Below are 18,689 nucleotides of genomic sequence, written 5' to 3'. Positions count from 1 at the left end.
TAATTATGGTCTTTGCAAATTTGTCCTTAAACTTGTAAGTCACAATCTGACCAACTGAGATTAGATTGACACCTATATGCATATATCTTCTGTTTTGCTCATGTGCATTACATAATTTTTTTTTTACATTTATGATCTAAGGGTGAGTGGATTAATACTTGGGGGGCTGTGGGGGTTAAGAAAATTCTATGACAGATCCTCATCATAAATAAAATTGTCTATTTTTCAAATAAAATTTTACATATAAAGTATACATTTAGAAATGAGATATTATAAATCATACGTAAAATATGCAGAACTAGTGGTAAATATTTCTTACGTTTCAATCATTCCACCTATTTATGTTTACATATAACCTTTCGAGCTATACAGAAGGAATGTGTATTTGCATCCTGCGCAACTTAATATTTCAGCATTCCAAAATTATCTGTACGAAAGCTGAAAATGTTCTCATACATACACTTTGCACAGATTTCTTTTGCAAACACATACACAAAGATACAAAGCTACTTGAATAGCTACATTTACGAGAAACAGCAGTTACAGTTAACCATTACTTGTGCAATTTATAGTTAAAATTTTAAAATACAGGTTTTTATCATCAATAAACCATTATCACGGTTGAAATTATTAGCAATAAGTAGTTTTCACCGCCATTTTCTTATCCCATTCAAAATGATTGCATAGGAGGTTTTGGGGGGTTTTGTTAAAACTCAGTTGTAGGTATTTGTGAGTTTTCTAAAGCTCCCAAAATTTGACAAACATCTTTGCCTTCCCCTACTATCTTCTCTCTTCCCACTCCCCTTCTGAAATCACTCTTTAGAAGAGTGGACAAATGTAAAAGGAAAACAACTGTTCTACTTAGAAGCTCAACAGTAGTTGTAGTTCAGCCACTGCAACAGGTTAAAGACCATAAACGACTGTAAAGCAAAGCTTTTTGTTTCAAATGGAAACCATCATTCCAACAAGTCTTACAAATCAGATGTGCAAAAAGCAAGTAAAAAAAGCTGCTGATAAAGGAACACAAGAAAAATCACAAAAAAAAAGGGATGAAGTCAAGCCATGTACTATTCATATTCCTGAGATTTTTAAGGAATTCTTAAAATCTCGGCTTCTAGGCCAGTTGAAATCAATATTAAGTTTGCTGCTGACCTCAACTGGGTCAGAAATTTATTCATGATCTCAGAATAAAAGCAAAACAACACTGCAAGAGCCCTTGCAATTTTAAGAACAGAAAATAAGTTTAAACTATGGTTTTTAGCGTGTCAGTGACATTTGCAACAGCTCACTGCCAACCTGGAAAAAAAACAACACAAAAAAAATAACCACTCTAACAACAGAAACCCAAAACTCCCATGGCCAAAATATGCCATGCGGTAGTGACAGTGACCTTAAAATAATGAAGTTGAACAATACTACAGAGGTTTACAAGGGAGGTCATTACACACAGTCCAGAAAAGCCTACTTAGAAAAGCCCTGAAACAGGCAAGCATGGGCTTGCCTACATCCAATCAAGAGTATTAGCTTCTTATTTCATACTCATTATAGTTCACAATTTTTAGGGATTCAAAAATCAAAACACAACAACCTCTTGAAGCAGACCCTCTTTAATTGTCTGATTTTTTTTTTTTTTTTGGCTAGCATTTTTATAAATAGCAAAGGGTTTTAATACATTAGTAATAAAAAACAATGGATCTTTTGAAAAATAGGGGTGTAGTAATCTAGTAACTCCCAAAGGACAGCTAAGCAGCAGTTTAGCCCTTATTTCAGTTACACTATGACTAGTGTACAGTCTTTTTCTAGGATGTTTATCTAGCAAGTATTACTTGATTGTTCAAGTAACAGATCAAAGTAGCAGGATTAGGCTTCATGTTTGCAAGTACACATGACTTTTAGAATGCATAGTAAGGGAAAAGAGTTTTCTGGAGAGAAAAAAGGGAAAAACATTGAGGTAGAAGAAGAATGACACAGATATAAGCATTAATTACTCCAGAGGATACTTGTTTCAGGACAGAAGCTACTTCTCAAAATAAAGATTTGCTTTGTTGAAGACCAACATTTTTTCTTACTAGTGAAAGTCAACTTCAGAAATCAAACTCTGAATATTCAAAGTTTCACAAATGCTTGCAAAGATAAAATAAGACAAATAAGACAACATGGTCAAAAGAAACATTACAGTTGAACCTGATCAAACATCCTATTTATCCATCGAATCTCCTACTCCATCATTTTTTCAGCAAATTACTGCATTACATAAAAATCAGAGATTATTTAAGACACAAGACAAGGTTAAATCTAGATTACATATTAAGCAAGATTCTATATAAGCATACAGTACAAAGACTAGATTATTAATGAAGAGGGAATTTTTCCTGTCATTTGCTTCAGAATAATTTATCTTCAGGAAAGCTGAGATGTTGACAAGCAGTAGCTTTTAAATTGCAGTACTGGAAACAGGACCTGTCTTGCATCACATAGTATGACATAGATTGTCACTTCTAAAAGTTTGTATTTCCATAAATCTGTACTTTAACCTTTCCAGTACATACTTATACACACATTCACACTTAGGTAGCTAATTTAGGGCTCAGTTTTAAGCCCTTCACACATGTAACTCCATTGACGAAGCACATCAATGATAAATGCATGCAGAAAAAGGCTATAGAGAGAACAATAAACAATTTGTAGCTTACTGGTTTTAAGTGCCTTTCCCCATAATTGCTGAATAAATCTTGCAATTTACAGGACTATATACACTGGGTTTACCTGGATAGATGGCTTGTTTAAGTGACCCAGATTTGAAGTTGTTTGTCTTGGTTCATGTCCTAAGACCATCATATTAGCATTGATCAATCTGAAGGCATCAATAACAACCTGTAAAAACAAGATGTCAAGTCAATTCTTTTTAGAAAATGCAACTAATAGTGCCAAGCAACAGTGGACAAGGTACAATCAACTCTCATCTGTTTTTGGCCTTTATCCAGAAAATCATTTAATTATAATATTAATAAAAAAAGAGCCTCCTGCTGGCTAAGCTATCAGCACACTACACTACCTTGTATTGTAAGGTGACACCAATTATTACCTTTTCCATTGAGCTGTAAGTTTTATATACAAGATATCACCATATAACATTGAATTTTTACGTACGCTTACTCTACGCTTCAAAGGTACGCATATGTTTGTCACCTAAATCTTATCCAATCAAAACGAATGACAGAGAGAGACTAAAACTGAAAGTGAGCACAAGCTAAGGGACCAGGTCTAAAGCCCAGTCCTGTCACATCAATTATACTACCACAATACTTGAAATGACAACAAAATTATAGCCAGCAAGGAACTTGCCCCATGTATTCCCTTCTAGTCAGATGCTTTTTGCTTCTTGTGACTATGAAAGGGTCTATAAACTGTCTGATGGATTAAAAAGTCCTTGTCAGTGTCATGCTCAGGAGTAAAAAACAGAGTAAAAGAAAACCAAGGTCATTTATGATTTAAAGGTACACGGTAGGTAGTATTCAGTGCTATTTCATTGCAAACAAAGTAAAACCATCACTGATTTTTATTCTGTCCTGAGCTGAATTTGTTTATGAAAATCTTTGGAAATAGTATCTCACAGCCCCATAGAATAAAACCCAATCCCTTATCCACCACTCATATGAGGTGAAACAGAATTGAGAAGCTATCAGCAGTACACTCAAACCCTCTCTTACTGGGTACTTGCCATTACAGATCCATAATTGCACAATAACCTTTCTCCTTTAGGCCCCAGTCTTTTAAGAGGACCAGTGCACCTAGAACCTTGTATACTCAAAGAAATAGTCCCAGGCACACTTTGCAGGTATCTTGTCTGCATATGCTTTAAGAGTGATTCCAATTCATTAAACTAAATAGCTTAAATCTCCTTTTAACAGCTTTTACTACAATCATTTTAATTCTCTTCTTTCCATACTACGGATTGGACAACAACAGATGCATTTATATGGCTGTTTTGCTATTTTGAGGAATTAGACCCAAACCAAATCTTTTGTGTTGAACAAACAAGGAATCAACCACTGTCACCAAAAGTCTGCAGAGAAAGACACATTGAGTCTCCCACCTCGTTGTAGCATTTTCCTCTCAATTTACACAAATATTAATAACTAAATACATATACAATTTATTAGGAGTACAATGTAAATACTGGGGTCATTTACGTGGAAATAAAATTAACTGGCAAGTATTTATAACAAAAAAAAAATTATCAAAGTGTAAACTGAAAAAGCCTAATAACTTATCATCTGTTGTATTTACTTTTGAGACCCAACTACTTCAGTTATGTTAAGTGACTCAGTGCCACCAAGGGCCATTGCCTGATCCATCTGCATATGTCATGTCTTAAAACTGCATGCAGAAGACATAAAAAAAAAATCTTCTTTATTAAAAATGTTAGGTTGTGACCAAATTAAAGTGAGTTAACAGTGACAATTTTTTCATGGAAAAAAAAAAAAAAAAAACAAAAACCACAATTCAGATTTCATATGCAGCAGAAGCAAGCCATCTGATACTAATGCTACAAAAAAGGAATTACATTTAAAAAAACTTAATTCTCAAAAAGATCTGAAACAGTTTCTATGTATCTATATATTCTTTGTTGTAACATACAAAAATAATTGTATTTTTTCCTTTTTTTATCACAATCAGATTTTTCTCTATCTCAAAACAAGCTTGTGTATATATCTCTCTGTGTTGCATTTTAACCAGATGCTCTAATTTATGAACACCTGGAAATGCCCAACCATAACAAACAGGCAGTATAAATTAAAAAGTCAAGCAAAGCAAAAAAATTCCACACCACAGGTTCTCCAGAGACTAGCTAGATAGGGGAAAAAAAACCAAGCAAGTAAAAAATTTACCCTGAGGAGCAAGAAACAGGAACTTGGCGGTATACCATAGTCACAAGGAGCTGCTTTATAACTTACTAACAGCCATACGACTAGATTTGAGTTTAACAGAGAACTTCACTGGACAATGTTGAGCTTATCCAAGAACAAACTGCCCAGCATGGAATTGTTTTGGGACTTGAGTAATGTAAAATAAAAAGAAAATTAAAAAAAAAAAACCACCTGATTAAACTTGGTTTTGATATTAAACACATTTCAGTTGTTCTCAAGGTTATGGGTGGATAAATTTCACATTAAGATATGAGAACTATCTGCTAAAATATTTCTGAGTGACACTGAGTACTACTCTAGCATCTTATTTCGGACCAGAAGTATTTTGTTATATTGCAGGAACTACCAGCGTGGGAAAGGACTGCCTGCTCTGTCTGTCCTCCTGAAGGACTGAAATGCAAGTATTTCCTAAGTGTAACAAATATCAGTCTAACATAAAGTGGTATGAAATATAAAAATCACAAATATTAGACTTCAAAAAGGGATAAAATTGCCATTTCTACAATCTCAGAAGGGTACAAAAAGTATGCATGTGAATGATATTTCTCATCTCTGTTGCACTGTGACGACCAATGGCAACCAAATACTTTAACTACACTAAGATTAAAGGAATTTGCTGCTATCACTATAGCAACCATCTTAAAGAAACTAACATGCTCAACAACCTGGAGGCTAAATTTAGACCTAATATGCAATAAAAACATAAATACAACAATAAATCCTACACATTCATTTCCATGAAATGTAATTGCTTTTTTCACAGTAAGCACAAATCAGTCCTTCCTTTACAGAATTATATAAAAATAAATAGACCCATTACTGTCCAGTGTACTAATGAGCAATGGGTGAAGTAGGTGTTAATTATGCCACAGTTAGATTCACTAAAAAAGCCCCAGTGAGCACCTGGAGGTGTGTGCCAGTCTCCTCTCTGTGTCTATGTATTTTGAAGTACAGCATGATGCAATCAGATGGCAGCAACACGGTCATTCCGTATTCTATGACGGAAACTTTAGACACAGTATTTTGAACAAAGAACCTCTAAGGATTAATTAAAAGCAGCACGAAAACCCACTCAGTTATTTAGATTTTTTTTGGTAAGAAGTCAGTATTCCTCATCCAAAAATTTTCAGCTTTCACCTAACGCAGCGTGCACTGTTTTAGTGACAACTACAGTTCCTAGTGCTAAATTCCCTTTCTGTAAAGACATAAAAGTTAAACGAAAGTCTACGCCATTGGGATATTTTCAAGAAATATGAAGGTAAATTTTTTTTGACTGCTCTTCCATAGTGCAACTCTTTCAGCACTCTGACCAGTTAATTTTTCCTAGTACAAGTGTCTTCAGACTTTTCAGAGGTCATTTCAACAGCAGACAGCTTATAACAAAACCATTAGCAGTTTGGCTAGCTTAAGGAAACCTCTTACTTTCCTTTTTTGTTTATTATCACTGCATGAATCTGCAGCATATGAGAGTTTATAATTTCTCAGGCTTGTTAAATTCATGTTAAAGGTCTGTTTTCTTGTTGAATAAATTTTGTTCATATAATGCTGCCTATTTCATACACTGAGTCTTTAATAGCACCTTTGGTCTATGCGCAACTCACAGATCAAAACAGAGGACTAAAATAGGGGTTGATGATGCTATTTACATGTGTGATTCCTGCTGTCTTCTTGTTAGTAGCTTTAATATAATAGAAGACCTTGTCTGTTTTGTAATTAACACATCTTTACTGGAGAGATATTTGGAAGTGATTGCTGTGAATATACTGGTTAGTAAAATAAACACAATCACACACCACTTTCTGTTATCAGACAAATTTGTGAATTGTACACATTATACTCCAGATCAACAAACTGTGATATAACAGCCAAGTAGAAGACACATTTATATAACCCTTTATTTTTCTGAAAATATGTATTCAATCTGACCTTGCAAATATAATTAGCTTGTGGGATGTGTGGATTTCAGTACCATGGATGCTTTACTAATTGCAGCTCTTGGAAATAGATACTAAATATTTGGAAGCTGCCAATACAAAATAGAAACTGCATCTTTTTGTACATCTGTCTTAGCTTCAAAAAGCATAATAATCTAAAAAACAATAACTATATGGCATTTTTCAAGCATTTCCCCAAGGTCAACAACCCACAGTAGAGCTTGTATAATGTATTTTTAGAAACAAAATTTACAATTATCTTTACTGCACTTAATGAATTTGAGAATAGTTATAATTAATATGATTCATAGTTATTCACAATCTAAGACAAGCACTGGACTCCTCAATTGCTAACTAGATAAAATACAGCCTTTTATGGTGTCCACATAATTATTAAAATTAATGGCTTGATTAAAATTTAGGGTGCTTAGTAGCTAAACTTATTTTCCCTTCTTCTGAGAATGTGAATGCCATATATCCATTACCACTTTTTCTAAAACAGTCCTCATAACTTTGTGAGGTATTTTTTACAAAAAAAAAAAAAAAAAAAAAAAAAAAATATTTCAAGAGTACTTTACACACTTTATTCTATTAAATCCCTTCAATATCAAATCTACAAACAAAAGTGAAAGAAACAGTCCAGTTTTGCAAGGCCCACTTATTTTAATGGTAAATTTCAGTTAGAAATAAATCAGCCTTTTTTGTTCAAACTAAAAAAAAAAATTCTAACATCAATCTTTTTTCCAGGGAAGCATCTATGACATACAGTGATTATCTTTAAAAATGTATTGTGTCCTTGGAATTCAAATAGCAATGTATTGTTTATGCCATATGTTTATGAACAAACATACCAGTGCTTAAAGACAACTCTGCGAAGGATATAATGTGGTTATGCCAGGTGTAGAAAAAGAAGTAATGTCCCATCTAAAATCTCTTTTATCACCTGCAACTGACCTGTTATCAACTGCTTAGTTTGTTTCTAGATTCTTTAAAAATGAAATGGAACATGTGACCTGAGAAGTGCAGCTGGGGTTTATGACCATTTCGTTATTTATGCTGCCATGCACTGTTAGACAACTACAAGTGAAGAACATCTTCTGTCCCCTGTAAGCCCATAACATAAAAAATTCAGAGAAATCTTACTTTTTATGCCATTTCCAATGAAAAGCACTAAGAACTGAAACTGACTCATGCCAAATGCATATCACTGAATTGCTGTGATTGTGAGTTTGAAGTTTGCAACATGGAAATTATTTATAAAATGTCAATTTTAGCTCTGGAAAATATATTCCTGGGAGTATGTGCATTTTCCTTCTCTGTCCTTAGAGAATTGCTTACTTGTGGTCAAATCCGCTCTACAACTTGAATATCCATACTGGGGGGGGAAGAGATCTACAGTATAATACATTTATCTTGACAAGTGAGGGCATGCATCCATAACTCCCAAGTAGCAAAGCCACAACTTTTAAAGCTATATGCTTTAATGAAGATAAATGGACTATTCTACAACCATGATGGCAAAAAGGAAATTAAACATTTAATACTTTTCAAGAAAAAGTATTCTTGGAACTTTTTTTTGTTTGTTTTAAGGAAGGGCATGAACTGAAGTAACCTATGTAAATGGTTTAATAGGTAACATACCTCACTTAATTAAATTACAGCGAGTCTAAGGGATGTTACATAACAAATTTTGAAATACCAGCATTGACATTAACAGTTTTGGCATCCCATTAAAAAAAAATACTAAGTAAAATATGCAAAATATGTTACTCTGACTACGTGCAACTACTATAAAAATGCTGGTTTTCAAACAAAACAGTAACAGTGCATACTTGCAGTAATGAAACAGTTCAATACTTTGTAGTGTATGCCTAGGCTTAGAAAAAAACATCCTGAACTGAAAACACTGAGTGGCATACACCGTAGTGCAGATGAAATTAATCTCTTACAAACGTGATTCTTCAGGAAAAAGAGCAGCGATCTTTATTGAATCAACAGTGACCAAACCCAGCACAATCGTATCTAATTCCTTACTCTCCAAATCAGGCTCCTGTTGAAACTTGGTTCCTGCCTAGATCAAATAAGGATGTTTCCATCTCTGATAGGCAGGTTACTGCACCAAATGCTCTGTTCAGTCAATGTTAAGAAATACCACAGTACTGTAAGAGTATCTAAATGTACCAAATGTTGAACAAGACATACAGAAAAATATAATCCCTACCCTTGAAATTTCAATCAAAGTTACACATTGTAAAATTCTTTCCTGTATTTTAGTTTTCCTATCCAAAAGAATAGCGTTAGTAAGTCCAGTTCTAATAACGGAAGTTGTTCCAGGTATAATAGATTGTGACATCAAATTGTAGGTATTGCATGTTTTAAAACATATTTTCTTGTAAAATATTACCTGCATAATAATTTACAATAAATCAACATGTCTCCAAAACCGTAGTGATGATATAGTCAATTTATTGTTTTGTTCCGTTGTTTTTAATCAATACTTTCAAGCTGTACCCTAATGACTGTTGAATCCACTTGTGTCTAGGGAAGATTCGTTAAGGTAAAGATTATTAAGACAAACACATGAACTGAGGAGAGGGAGTTGGATATACAACAGAAATCTTGCTAGGTGACTCAAATTTACTTAAAATTCTCACAAACTTAATTCTTAATGGGCTATTTTACATTTCAAACTTCAAGCATTACACTAGCCTCTCCACACATCTCATTTCAAGGATTGCTTTCTTTCTGCTTTCTTAAAAAACAGTCACTCTCTCCTCCAATCCTGTGGTTAATTCAAACAAACAAAGGAAAAGGACAGGTTAAAAGGAAAAATAACAGCACTCTGATAAAAGAGCGGAGGTCTGAAAGCGTGCAATCTTTCAGAAAACTACTGTAAGACTTATGCTCAGCTGAAGAACATTCTTGAGGCTAGATGGTAATTCCAGCATTCAGAAGAGTAATTGTTAAATCTCTGTCTGGTTTTGGTTTCACTCCTTTAGACTATCAAGTAATTACCAAGTTATAAAACCATTCACATACATATTTGTCTTGCTAAGTTGGGAGGATTTGCAACAAAAACTGACTTGGAAAAGGAGTTCAGCTGCCTTTTCCCACATATGTCACCAAGCTGACAGTGTAGCGAATAGAAAATTTAATCCAAACTGGAATGTAAAAGTAGCAGAAAAAAATCAAAACTATTTGCAAATCACTATTCTTATGGTCAGCACTCTTAACAAAACGACTATTTATTAATCTGAAGAGCTAAAAACTGAAATCAGGTATTAACAAAACCATATTGGTCATATACATAACTAATTATATACAGGTTGTCACCTAGATTAACAGTTAACACAAATGTACCAAAGGGCAAAAAATGAGGAAGAGGAGTGTTTAACGGAAGAGGTCGCCAAAACAGGCCATCCAGTAAAAGAAAAACAAAGCTCTGTTCATTCATATGATCAGTTTCATGGCAGAATTTTACTCTCTTATCCTTTGCTTATGTAATTTTTGTCCATTTTCAAAAATTGACAAAATCTCACTTGCACAATAAAAATTAAATACATCCTGGAATACTACAAAATTTCAAAGTACAGTATTTGACCCATCACACTTCTATGATAGACATAGAATGCTTTATCATTCTAAATAGAAATTTTAATATTTAAAGATATTATTTTTCTTTGTTCACAACTCAAAAGGACTTTGAGACCTTCACCTTGCGCAAGATGACCTTGGCTTTGGACAGACAACTTTGCTTTCATCAGCAACTCAGCTAAGCTCTCTTCTCAGCTGTTCATTTGTACAAAGAGGATAAAACCAGCATCTTTCTCTATCTCTCCAGATAATTGCTATTTTAGGACAAATCACACTTAAAAAAAACCAAAACCCAAAAACCAAACCATACAGTATAACTGTCCCTCTTTGGGACTTCTAGGAGGATGATAAATTTTTTTTTCACACTTTAAAAACAAGTAAAAGAACAAATTATGAAGTTCATCACATTTGTTACTCCTTTTAGAATAAAATTCTAAGATCTCATAAATTTAACAAAAGAAAGAAATTTATGGTTCCCACTGAAAAGAAACTGCTTGAACAAAATGGTTTTTGACTACAGCTCACGTTCTGGTTACTCTGAAGTATCAAACCTTCCAGTTCCAGAAGAGGTTACTCAGACCACAGAATAAGGTTCTTCAATGATGTACGTGGCAGGAGATAGTAGTAATAAATTGAAATGGGGAGCTGCAGACTGTACACAAGCGAAAAAAGAATAATAAAGTATTGGAACACACATCCCCAGGAGGCTGTTGCACCTCAGGACTCAAGAGCTTGACAAAACCCTAAGTGAGCCGCTCTGAACTTAAGACTGACACTGTGCTCTGCACAAAGTTGGACTGGATGATCTCCTGAGATCATTCACAACTGGAATTATTTTGATTTACCTGGCTACCCAAATGTACATGTTTTTTCCTCCTTGTACCTCCAAATGAGATTAAGATAAGGATAAAATACTATAGCAAAAGCATCTTCTATGAAAGTAGCAGGATATCATTTAACACAAGATTAAGAAGCATAGCATATCTGTTTTTATCTGTCAGGAGGTGATTAACATGCAAAGTAAAATTTATAAAAAGTTATTGCTAAGACAAGTATTTTCCTGAGAAAATATTTTTTTTTTGTTTTTAATATTTTTGTCACAAACCAACAGATCTTCCTACAAATACTTCTGACAGTGCCTTGCTAGGAAAAAATACAGTATAACAGTAATGAAGTTTTGCTGTATAAATAAGAGATTTTGCTACATATCCTACTAAACACCACAAGCACCAACAAACTTCTCAGATGTACAAAATGGACTTCCAACAACTTTGGATATTCCACTGAACCTTATGCCAGCAATTATTAATCATGAGAAAACACTGCATTGCCTCAGAAAAACAAACCATTTTAAATGCTGGGGTTTTTTTAATAAAGATTTAAAGTTTAAAACATTGCAAAAAAGAAACCAGTACTTTTTTTTTTTTTAATTTAACATACACAAGTTAAAGATATTATGTTACAGTGGGATTAATGTAGTTATATTTTCCTTAAGAGGTGAGGAACAGCTGCTAACTTAAGGTTCAAAAAAAAAAATTATTTTTAACATTTGGCAAAGGTATACAGTTTTCTGTACAGACATTTCAAAATTTATGTTGGAAATAAATATAAAATGTCAATATTTAGCTTTATCCCAGATCTTTAATGAAATTACTGCTTCTGTGGAACATTCTAAATATGTATTACTCTTCCATTGCACAGACTGAAAAACTGGAGGGGGTAAAAGAAAGGTTTATTAGTAAGTACAAGATGAAGCAACAGCTCGCTAGGTTGCCCCACTGACCATATTTCAGTATGTTTACTTTGACTTCATTCATAAAAATAATTAAAAAAAAAACCCAACCAAACAAAAAACATAAAGCTTTTTCTCTCAGGGTTCTGATAACATTGACCTTCAGTTAAAACTCACTGACATGTTGTGAGTTTATTTTACACACAGCCAGAACGCTACTGGACTAAAAATTACAATATATGGTACACAGTCATGAAAAAGCATACTGTGTATGGAAGAATATGTATGTAAAGTAATAAGATCAGTATTTAGAATTGCTTGTCCTTCATGTGTTCCTATTGTATTTATCTAATAACATGCCAGTTCTAAAATGGTCATTAAAGCAGATCTATATGAGGGTTTTATTTTTATAAAGACTTTAGATGACTTTTTATTTCTGCTCATTGGCTTTAAGGAGACATAAAATGTCTTTTAAAAAAATGGATGAGAATTATATGTATTCTTATCTTTAAATTGCAATCATACACCCCTGTCCTACTAGCTGTTTAGAAGACAGATATCCAGAGGAGGACAGCTAACAAAGAAGTTAACAAGTTTTTGCTTTCTACCAGTGACAGGGCAAACTGCTTTTTAATGCTTTAGCTAGTCAAGCTGAACCTGAGGCTCCTCATCAGAATTCATTTCAACTTCCTGACACATGAAAATAACCTCTGCCCTGGTTATTCTTCACTAGCACAACCATGACTGCATCACTGGCTGTAAGTCACAGAAATTTATATGGGCATGGACCTGCCCTGAGGCAGGTTTAATATTAGCTAATGTGTTATTTTGGACTTTGTTTTTAAATACATCTCATCTCAGTCAAAACACACCATATTAAAATCTTCTGTGCCACATGTTCACTATATTTTTTTGCCAGACAGTTACACTAGTAAAAGGTATAATGAGTAATGATCTTGGACTCACACAGCTCCATAGACAAGCTAAAGCCCACCAATATAGTGGCTACTACAGCAGCACAATTATCTCTGCAAGCAGTTCTTCTTTTGCTGGTGCTGAGAAAAAGCAGGTACTTCCCTGAAATAGGATTAGCTGAAGTTCTCTAACATACAAAGAGGCACTGAACACCATACTAAGGCAGCCAATGCACATGAAACAGTCAAACCTGACCTAAGAAATCCCCTCGAGCTCTAATATATCTGTTGTTCTCTCCGTTCATCTAAAACCAAAACACATTTTAATCCATTAACCAGGATAATATAAGTCATACACACTCCATAGCCCAATCTAAGCCCTCAAATCAATAAATTAATGAGAAGTGGTATTTATAATTTGGGGGATTCTTTCTATTTCTAAGCTTTTAAGCATGCACTTGCCAGAAACATGACAGATGTAATTTCTTTTTTTTAATGTGAAACCTGAGAATGTAATTTAATCTGACTGTAGCAGCTAGATATGTATGAAAAACAAACATTACAAGGCTTCCAGTGATCTCAAGTACTGGCAGCAATGCCATAAGAAAAGCTGTAATTTAAAAGTATTTAGAGGGACAAAAATTCCAGGAATGTTTAGATGGACAAAAGTTTATGCACCTTCAAAATAAGCATGCCAAAGATTATTTTCTTGAAGAGAACAAACACCTTCAAAGATTATATTTGTGTCAAAGAACAGTAGCAAAAAATTATTAAAAAACCCAAACAAACCTCACTTAGTGAGCAAGTAAGTTAGCATAACAGTAGTGTGACTTACTGGGAAGCTTTTCTTCTTAACAGATTTAATAGCTAGCAAGGTCTAAAACAATTACTAGTATAGTCACTAAAATTATATTTGAGGAAGTAAAAAGAATCCGGTTTCAACATTTCTGTTGGAGTGGGAAAATAAGAAAAAGCAAAAGAAAAAAGTAATTAAATATTCTACTACATCATTCCCCCCAAAAAAACCTACCTACATTTTCTTTTACTCTTTATGAAATTTAAAAGGGAGCAAAATTGATTCAGATCTCTAATAGCTTCAAAACAACCAGAAGCTATTAATTTTTCAATTTTCAATTTGTTACATAAACAAATTTGCTAAAAAAAACTCAACTGAAAATGCAACAGTAGCTTCAGAATATTCTATTATGAAATTAAGGGAACCCTTAGTGGAATTATTTGGTAGCTTTAATACAATCACTAGAGATATGATACTACAGCTTTACAGAGGATGAAGACTTACTTTTTAAATATTTATAAATTTACACTAATATAATCCATATATACCATGACGCATTTCAATAATTATTCTACAATACAATGGGAGTGCATGCTCAAACAAAACACCTCAGCAGTATTTTAAAGCAGTAAACCACCTAGCCAATTTCTGTACGTTCTGTAGTTTTTCTAATCCACTCTCCCTGTGGTTGAGCAAAATCGAATTGCCTCTCACATTTGCAGACAGCTCTGTGAAGGTGATAATAGAGCTGCTCCCTGCTGTCATGAGGCAGGAAATAGGAAAATGGCATATGGGGCTAGAAAGAAATAAAAAGAGAACTAAACAAGAACAAAAGAGATTTCAACAAAGGACAAATATAACCCAATATGCTTTGCAAGTTAATCTCTTTCCATAATCATTTAACATACTTAATCATTTATCTGCACACTTCTCAAAAACTCAAATGCTTGATACTAGTCTTCCGTAAAGTTTTATTGCCCAAAACATTTGGAATAGAAATGATATTAAAAGCCATCATATGCGACGCCTATAAATCAATGCCTTATTAGTACAAACGTTAAGGGGTTGAACCCATTCCAATCTGTAAGTAATTGATTTCAGATTTTGTGGCTAAAATGTAATATCTGAAACAATGTATACTTGGATTATTAGTTGCAAAAATGTTGAGTGACACCTGAATAGCAAAATATTAAGGGAGGATTGTGATTGGTTATGTGTACTGACAATATCCAAGACTTCCAGCCTGTTTAAGGGGTACTGATGTAGGATGCAGAATAAACTAAAGATGATATTTTCATTTACAATGAGACTTTTTTTGTTTACTTTTTAATGCAGAATTGGTCTCCAAAAAAAAAAAAATGAACATATTTACAGTGCTTCTGTATTAAATCTTGCCAAAGTACCTTAAAAATCAAAACAAAACAAGCCTACTATACCTTTCCTTTTACACTCTGAATTGGATCCACCACCACCGCAACAGCTCTTTCTGACAAGGCTTCAAAGCTCTGCTGAGTATTGATATCTACACCAGACAACCAACAGCCAAAGCCAGGGTGACTATGATACCAGCCAACTACCATCTCAGGTCTGAAACAAAGAGGACATTGAGATTCTTAAAAATAAAAACATGTAACACAAGGAGGAATAGTAATGTATCAGGGCATAAATCAAGATGAGCTGTGAAAAAAACACCATTAGAAATATTTAAATTACTCACCATAGTGTGGTGAAAATATGGACTTGAATAAATGCGACAAAAGAGGGCTATCATTAAGGGATGCACATTAGCAGTGGTAGATCACACTTTCAGTTTTTCACCCTGTTACCACACCTTCCCTGAATCAGTTTTTACCCTTTCAGCACTTGAGTAAATATCTACTCTTTAACTCCTCGGCGTCGAGGGTTGAATTTTCACGGCAGAAAGTCCATTTCAGACATGGACAACGGGAACCAACGGTGGGAAAGGATTAAATATCAATTAAACCAGCAGTAGAACTAGGAACTTGGTCAAAAAGCAATTTGCACTGTTCTGTTCAGCTGCTGAGCCTTTTGCTAACATTAATTTTGAAGTTTTTCCCACAGTAAAAGAATTTGAGCAAGCAGACGACAACTGTTGAGAGGTAGGAGTGAAATAAAAATTTGTTTAAATACTAGGATCTTTTACAATTTTTTTCCCTTTCTTTTCATTAAAATTGCTCATAAATGAGCTACAACTTTGATTTTTTAATCTTAATTAAAATAAATCAAAACATCAATCTTCTAAGCACGTACTGTCTAGTAACTGCCTATACTAAATTGAGCAGCATTCTAATCTTTCTGTGCAATAATCAAAGCCGTAGGTTTAACATGAGTGACAATTTCCCATCAACAGAAATGCATGAGGAGGACTGAATTACATGCTATGCTAGTCACCTGATTTCTGGGCCAATTATTTTTTTTAAACATTAAAATAGCCCCTAGATCACTGTTTTGCATAAAGCCAGCTGTTTCTTCCAAACAGCATGCAGGGAGTACTTGTTACTCCCAGTCCTCTTTACAGTGACTTACCTTCCCGTCTGTTTCAGCATATCTAACATTTTTGCTTGAAATACAGGATCAACCGCCTCCACACTGACACCCTGATGCAGAAGACAGACAAAAATCATTAGTTGTACATAAAGCAATACTATCTTTCTAGCCTGTTACTTTTCACAAACAAAAATTTAAACACCAGTCATAAGCATCTGTTTAAAAGGGCTACTTTAACCAGACTACTTTAGAACTACTTAATAGAACACCCTTACATGTAAAATACAATTTTTATAAATGTATTTCAATGTGATTTTTAAAATGCTGAAAGATTTTGAATTGCTATTTAAGTTATCTCTACTATGAGTAAACATTACTATATAGGCATAGGAATTAATCTTTTCCTCTTTTTGTTCTGCTAACTCTGGCCTGTTGTTTCTCACAAGTTCAGCTCTACAGGTTTTTATCCAAGATAAATATTGCTTACTGGCTTTTTGCAGATTCTACTTATACTATGGCACACGCACAGAATAAACTTAGGACAAAATAATTCAAATATTTCATTGATGTGCAGCTCTGAGTTACAAAGGGATCCATCCTTTTTTAAGAACAATATTTAATGCAAGTTACACAAAAAGTATCATAAATTCCAGTTATACCCATTGGCTCACCATCTCTTTAACAACACAACATTAATGTTCTTATTCAAAATTAAAATACAATTTTTTTTTCACATCACAAAAATATCGTTTAAGAGATATGCCACCGTAAGGTCTATCAAAGAGAGCAAGTTTTAAGTATATCTATAGCACCATCACAATTAAGGGCATGATACACTTCTAATCAAACCTTTTACATTTTGATTCTTCCCTCTGTCTCTTAGTATATGAGTTCTTAAAGTTATCAGTTTATAAAGCTTGTAAGTGATGTTAGACTTATGTATTCGTACATATGCAAAGACATAACAGATCACCATATATTGATATACATACTTAAGTACTAGTCTTTGCCAAAAAGAAGTGTTTTAACTATTTTTTTTTACTGAAACCCTTAAATCCATTAGATACATTCAAATTATACCTAGTAGATTATACCTTAAGATTGCATAAAGGAGGTAAAGTGGGAAAGCTTCTAAAAATTATTTACTATAAGGAAAAAACAAAAAAAGCAAAAAAATTATCAAGGTCTAGCTGCAAAGAACTCACCGTTCCCGACTGTGGCATTGCAAAAACATCAATCACTCTCACAGTGTAATCATCAACAAATTCCCCCAGCATCAGACCCATAACTTCCATAGGGACACCAGCACGACCATGCTTCAACATCTGGAATTAAGACCGAATAACACTGTATGTTTAACTAACAGGAGGTGCAACTTTGACTTGGAATACTTCTTTCAGTCTTTGTTTATCCATAGATAATTCACAACTTGTAGCACTTTCAGAAAATGTAAGGAAAAATAAAATAGTAAAAATTAAGCCAACAAAAGATAAATAATTAAAATAAGTTCTTATTCTGAGTGCTCCACTATTAGACTTATTTTAAAGACTCGTCTGACCAGCACCTAAGGAGCACAGGTCCATAAACTCTGGATAGCTCTAGCGCCAGCACTCAGCACCATACACAGGCAGTACACACAAAATACTTACCTTCAGCAGTGCAAGGGAAGAGATATAAACCTGTTCCGCTGTATCAACTGCAGGAGCATCTGTTGGTGGCCCCTATGAAAAGAATAAATAAATAATTATTTTCTCCACCGTTGTTATGCCACAGTTTCCAAACACTTTCTTTTGTTTTGCACATTATGAAACTTACAGGAAAATGCATATATAATTGTGACTTTGTGTGTTAGATGCAGTTCTTACAAACAAAAAAGCACAGTCAAATCTCAAACACTTCTTTACAGCACCTTCCTCCACTAAGCTATTTTGTAATACAAGTCATGTAGCCATCATCCCCTGTCTCCCCTCACCTCAAAACAATTCCAGTCCAAAGAACAATCCTTCCAGAACCAGTCAAATAAAAAAAACAGGCAAGTATTTCACTGGGTACAAACCTGTTAGAAGACACACAGGCTAAGAGTCAGATAAGTTTCCATTAGTCAGCCTTGCTGCAATGCTAACCCTCGTCAGCTGTAAAATACGGCCAGTTCTCCAATTAACTATGTGTTTCTTACAGTGGTGTGAATGTAAATGCTGCTGGGCTAGCATGATTAACTGGCACCAACACAAACAGCAATTTCCCTTTGCTTCACCAGCTTTCAGCTAAAGAGGACTCGCA

At 34.0% G+C, this 18,689-nt stretch overlaps 1 protein-coding gene across 1 annotated transcript in view; it reads right to left on the bottom strand.

The window, feature by feature from the left end:
• Positions 1-18,689, bottom strand: part of PSMD14 (proteasome 26S subunit, non-ATPase 14) — a 48,881-nt gene that overhangs the window by 7,031 nt on the left and 23,161 nt on the right. Inside the window, exons 4-8 of the mRNA XM_086750941.1 lie at positions 18,059-18,130; positions 17,615-17,734; positions 16,449-16,519; positions 15,338-15,488; positions 2,767-2,874 (exon numbers count right to left, since the gene is read on the bottom strand). Of these exons, the coding sequence (XP_086607067.1) occupies positions 2,767-2,874; positions 15,338-15,488; positions 16,449-16,519; positions 17,615-17,734; positions 18,059-18,130 (522 nt within the window). The remainder of the gene's footprint in view (positions 1-2,766; positions 2,875-15,337; positions 15,489-16,448; positions 16,520-17,614; positions 17,735-18,058; positions 18,131-18,689) is intronic.

This window comes from Chlamydotis macqueenii, chromosome 6 (assembly GCF_036417535.1).
Source record: "Chlamydotis macqueenii isolate bChlMac1 chromosome 6, bChlMac1.mat, whole genome shotgun sequence".
Classification (NCBI taxonomy): domain Eukaryota; kingdom Metazoa; phylum Chordata; class Aves; order Otidiformes; family Otididae; genus Chlamydotis; species Chlamydotis macqueenii.
This window is presented reverse-complemented; position numbering and strand designations above follow the sequence as displayed.